Source organism: Trematomus bernacchii, unplaced genomic scaffold, assembly GCF_902827165.1.
Source record: "Trematomus bernacchii unplaced genomic scaffold, fTreBer1.1, whole genome shotgun sequence".
Lineage (NCBI taxonomy): Eukaryota > Metazoa > Chordata > Actinopteri > Perciformes > Nototheniidae > Trematomus > Trematomus bernacchii.
The window spans coordinates 8,051,907-8,057,211 of NW_022988098.1; the positions used below are offsets into that span (position 1 = coordinate 8,051,907).

General features: G+C 38.5%; 1 protein-coding gene across 1 annotated transcript in view; it reads right to left on the bottom strand.

Annotated features, from left to right (window-relative positions):
- LOC117475464 (thioredoxin reductase 1, cytoplasmic-like) overlaps positions 1-4,288 on the bottom strand; it is a 26,873-nt gene extending 22,585 nt beyond the window's left edge. The window contains 3 exon segments of the mRNA XM_034121682.1: positions 1,872-1,981; positions 2,972-3,032; positions 3,964-4,288. Of these exon segments, the coding sequence (XP_033977573.1) occupies positions 1,872-1,981; positions 2,972-3,032; positions 3,964-4,080 (288 nt within the window). The 5' untranslated portion in view covers positions 4,081-4,288.
- Between the last annotated feature and the right edge of the window lie 1,017 nt (positions 4,289-5,305).

The following is a 5,305-nucleotide window of genomic DNA, read 5'->3' on the forward strand; positions in this document are numbered from 1 at the left end:
ATATCTGTTCAGAAACTAGACAAAAGTTAAAAGTTAAACAAGTACAAACCACAGACTGCCTGTGTCATGGCGAATACAGTCGCTGCTTTATTTATGTCTGTATAGGCCGTTGTTGTGAGTGTGGACGGTCGGAGCATATACTGCGTTAGCTTAGCCAATCTCCATTTAGAACACACGCATTTCAAAAGGTTTTTCGCCTGCCGTCTGTCTGCAGACTTGACAAAGCATTAATTCATGGTTTTTACTAACCGGTATCAGTATGTTGTTACTTCGGCATCATTTTGAAACGTGTATTACAATTAAATCACGGTCAAATATGTCCATCTTGTTGTAGTTGTAGCCTCGCAGCGGGGTTACTTCGGAGTGCAGAATTGCGCCGCATTTGCACATTACTGATGTGCAGCAACATGCGACTCCTCTGTTTCTCGTAAGGTCTCCCTTTCTGTTGGTCGCTTGTTAGCAGACCTTTCACACGATAGCAGAGCGAACAGGTACAAGAGGCGTAGAGCCAGGGATCATTGTCCACTAGTTAATCGATCGTAGATGGTGTCGTGCTCGCGGACGGATACAAAAATATACTTTGGCGGCCGTTAATATAACATATAAACAAACTGTTACTGACAGCCCTAATGAAGTCAACGGTAAAACTAAGGCTACATTAACCAGCCGACCGTAAGAAATAGATATATAATGGATAGAAATAGTAAAAAAAACATGTTGGGTGCTTTTTAAAACTCAACCAGCACAGTGCCAGTTTGACAATAAGTCTCGTAAAATCAGCACATAGACCTCCATACAACATGTGTATATATAAAAACAGTACGTCTCATGTAACCGTTAGTTTCTCCAGCTCTTCCGATCATTTAACATCAATACTTCTCCATTGTTGTCCGTCTTACACGCAAGGAGCACGATATAAGAACATATCCTAGTCATCCTCTCAATGAAATAATGAATGAACTGAAAATGTTGTTTCTAAAAACACATTGGAATAAATCCTAGATCTTAAGGGGTCGTACAGGGTCAGGCAGGGTATGAGGAGCTTAAAGTTCCTGTAAGGGAAAAGAGCCAATAGCCTGTGGAGGTTGAATTCAACGTAAAAGTTACTGGATGACCTGCTGTCGCTTGATTATTAGTTCTCAGTGTTATACAGTCCGCCTGCTCTCCATTTACACGTTTACTGGCTAGTCCTAATGCCATAAAGCAGCTCAAACGTCCTCAAACACATCATCTCACTGCATTAGATCACTTCAAAGCGTGTCGTCATGCAGACATTATCTCACGTTACTAAGTATTTCCTCAAAAGGAACATCCGTTGCTTATGATGGGCCTGTCTTCTCGTCAACTCTTTCCTTTCTGTCCCGTCTGCTGTGACAAAGATCTACTGAATGTTCTTGTGTTCCTCGGTTTGGACACGCTGCATTTCACAAGGCATATTTGAGCAAAAACAAGACGATGAGATAATACTTTGTTGTCAGATCAAGTCTTAAGTATGTCTTGCATCACTGCAGCTCCATTTGCAACGTCAACAAGGAAACAGAAATCCAAAATACTATTGCAACCACTGCAGACAATAAGTTCAAGGCCCTTTAACGTACATTTGAACTGGGATTTAACTCTGTATTTAATTGGAGGATTGACTCGGTGCACAGAGTGCTTCAGTCTTACTTTATTAAATCATGAGACCCTAATAGTGGGATAAAAGTAGTGGGTTCAGCTTCATTTCGAGCCAAATAGACTTGTTTTCACACCATTTAAATGAGCCACTTGTTTGAGTAACATGTCCCCTAAGGAGATATGAATTTGCTGGTGTTTTATACCGAGAACATTTGACTCTCTTTAAGACATTTAATAAGATAACCACTCCTCACCTGCAATGTTTTGTCGCAGCCGCCCACGTGCGTCTTGTTGATGAAGACGTTGGGAACACTTTTCTGTCCGGTCATCTCGAGCAGCATATCCTGGTAGTTGGTTCCATCCTCTAAAACAGAAGGGTTATTGTTGTTCAAATGCAACCTAAAATTGCCGTTTAAGAATGACAATCATTTAATACATCTGCTTTTCATATGATAGTGTATGAGTAATAGACACAGGATAGGCCTAAATAGCTAAAAGGGGGAAGCATGACAGTCAGAAAATGTGTCTTATAATCACAACTTCCTGTCTGTGCTTACATCTTAGCTTCTTACTACACAAACACAGGCTGTGATTAAACTGTTATCTACTTTTCAAAGTGTGCAAGTAGTCAGTTAAAACTATAGTTAAGTGTGTTACAGTCAGAGTCTAATAGTAAAGCAAAGCTGATGAGTTTAATTTCCATAGTCATTTAAACAGGAAGTAAACCAGAGCTTTGCTAAGAGGTTAGACACATAATCTTACACTCCATTAACAGTGAATATGTTTACACACTTATTTTCTGCCTTAGCAGCAGGATATGACTTTGTTAAGTTCCCTTGTGTGGTATAATTTGCCTCCGATATAAATGTCCTTACAATTTAAATATTGTGAATCTAGCTGAAGCATTACATACTGGAAAAACATTTCTTTAGGTGAGGTCAATTGTATTCATAATAGAGATTAAGTTGGTTAATAACTCAATGATTAAACATCTCCATATACTTCCTTTAACAAATGTAAAACTGTGAAATGATTAGCTCTAAAGACAGAGCCGTGTCCTGAGATCTGGCACGAGGCCAAGGTATCTTCAGGGAGTGACTCAGCATTTTCTGCTGCTGCAAAGTACAACACCATGGCTGTAGCATGGAGGAAAACATCCAGATTTAAGCTAAAACCATGGACATGTAAGTTATATTAACACCCTATTAAATTAGGCAAAGTAATAGGGGTATCATTTGACTTTAAACCCCAGAAAAAAGCCCTTCAGAAGCACTCAACTAAACACTATAATGTAAGCAGATAAAGACAATTGTTATGAGTGTTTAAGGTACAGTATTTGTCAGCAATTTCTCACCTATAAGATCCAACTCCATCGCATTAAACTCGAGTTTCAGCTCTTTGAACAAGTCTTTCACCTACAAGATAAAATACATTCATTTCTTCAGTCACATGTTACAAATTCTCCAATTACACAAGAAAGCCATAACACAACATTCACTTAAGTGTTTTGACATACAAATACTCCAAATTCATCATTCAATTAGTAAACAAGCTTATTAAAACCCTTTATTCATGTCAATTGTTGGATAACATCGCTTGGCGTGTAAGTTATGAAAGCGAATGAAAGAAAGGAGCTGTAAGAAACCCAGATATTTGCACTTTTACTTAAGTAATCTATCCGAGTACTTCTTCCAACACTCTTTATTATTTAAGTTTGCAAACGTTTTACAAGGAAATGCGAACAAACTGCTATCTTGATCAACTTGTAGCAAACATATTTCTTATTCAACCTCCAGCAAAGCGACTGTCTGTAGTAACGTGACAGGATGACCCAGCAATTACACGGAGCCCTTCGTCGGACTAGGACCAGGTGGTTATATCATCTACTCAAAAATATTATTATTTTTTACAGCTTATTTAATTAAACAGATCCACTTTGTTCAGAATATAAAATCTTTTTTTTTTTGTACAAATAGCATAGGTAAATCACAAAAAATAAAAATAAGAAGAAACACAGATACAAGTGCTTTAAGTACATTTGTATGCCAATACTTTTGTGCTTTTACTTGAGTAACATTTTGAATGTAGGACTTGTACTTGTAACAAAGTACACCCTGGTACTTCTATTTTTACAAAAGTACAAGATCTGAGAACTTCTTCCACCTTTTCTGAGACTTGTCTAATGTGTTGTAATCTGAACTGCATTTAACCTCAGTAGCCGCTGTCTGTGGTAACGTGAAAGGATCACGCAGCAATTAGACGGAGCCCATTCACTACTTCATGGCAGTGGATGGAAGTTTCCTAGCCAAGCAAGGCTAACTTAAATAGACAGAATAAACCGCTTACCTTCACACAATACGGACAGTAGCTCTTACTGAAAACCATGACTTGGTTGGAGTCGATCAGCAGCTGAATCTGGGATTTCAGATCATTCTTCCCGGTGTCATTTTCGATGGGAGGCATTTTTCAAGGTGTTTCCGTCCGCCTGCACAGGGGCAAGCTTCGATAGACGGCTGGAGGAAAACGTTAAACCGAAGAAACAATCTTTTAATAAATCCACCAATGTGTCCTGGGACTTTTATCCAAGCGGAAATGTAAAAAAGTCGCCGGTTGTGACCTCCTCCGTTCCTGTCCAACTGCCGTCAGCCGCCTGTCTATACACCGCGCCAAACAGCTCTGAGCATTTCTTGGCTTGCCGTGATGCTTTGGGAGCACTCGATTTGAGTCACCGTGTTCCCCGCCTGTTGCGTTGCTCGTCATTGTAAACAGGAAGAACTCCACCCACGCGGAGGAAGTCTTACAACAAAACGAACACATCTATCGAAACGTCACAGACTCTCGCCTATTTTTTTTTTTTTTTAGATCTTTATTGGAAAAAGGCATGACATAACAAAAAAAGCTTTCACTTACAAGAAACAAATACAAATACTTTAAAGTAATCAAATAAAGTGAAGTACATACAAGGGCTAGGGCTTTTTACATACATAATATTTTTCAATTGTGATTAACAGTTTAATTGCATTTTTGTTTTTGATTCATTTGAAAGGGCTTTAAATAGAGGAAGAAACTCATTGTGGAATACATAACATTTAGGGACAAGCTAAATGTTTATTTAGACAACAATATTTAATAAGGCGCGTTTGTAGTGTAACATAAATAAATACGATGACAACTAAAATAAGCAGTCATACAGGCGTCCTTCGAAGACAGCTAACCCTAAACTGAGATACAAACGAAGCAAAGAAGACAAAACGTAATTTGATAATAATAATTAAGTGGTAGCTCTGAGCATTTCAGGTTTCTATTCCTACATTGGTGTGGGTTAATGTGCAATAATCAGGTATCTAGCGCCATCTATTGGTTAAACTAGCCAATGACAGCAGGTGGATTGTGTATCCCCATCTTTATATATACAGTCTATCCCCATACGAGCTCCCCCGGCAAGATTTTTTTTTAATTATTGAAGTTAAAAGCATCAATCTGGTGCACTTATTTACAAATATATATATCTACATTACATCAAACTGGCTTTTCCATGCACACCTGCGTTTAGTCAGTGTAATGAATGGATGCGATGGGTTAAGGACACAATTCCTATAGTACTTTACTGAATATATTTTCGTCAAATGACATGTTGTGCATCTTGCTTCCTTACTGTGAACCATGCCACATTGGGTTGGGTCATAAA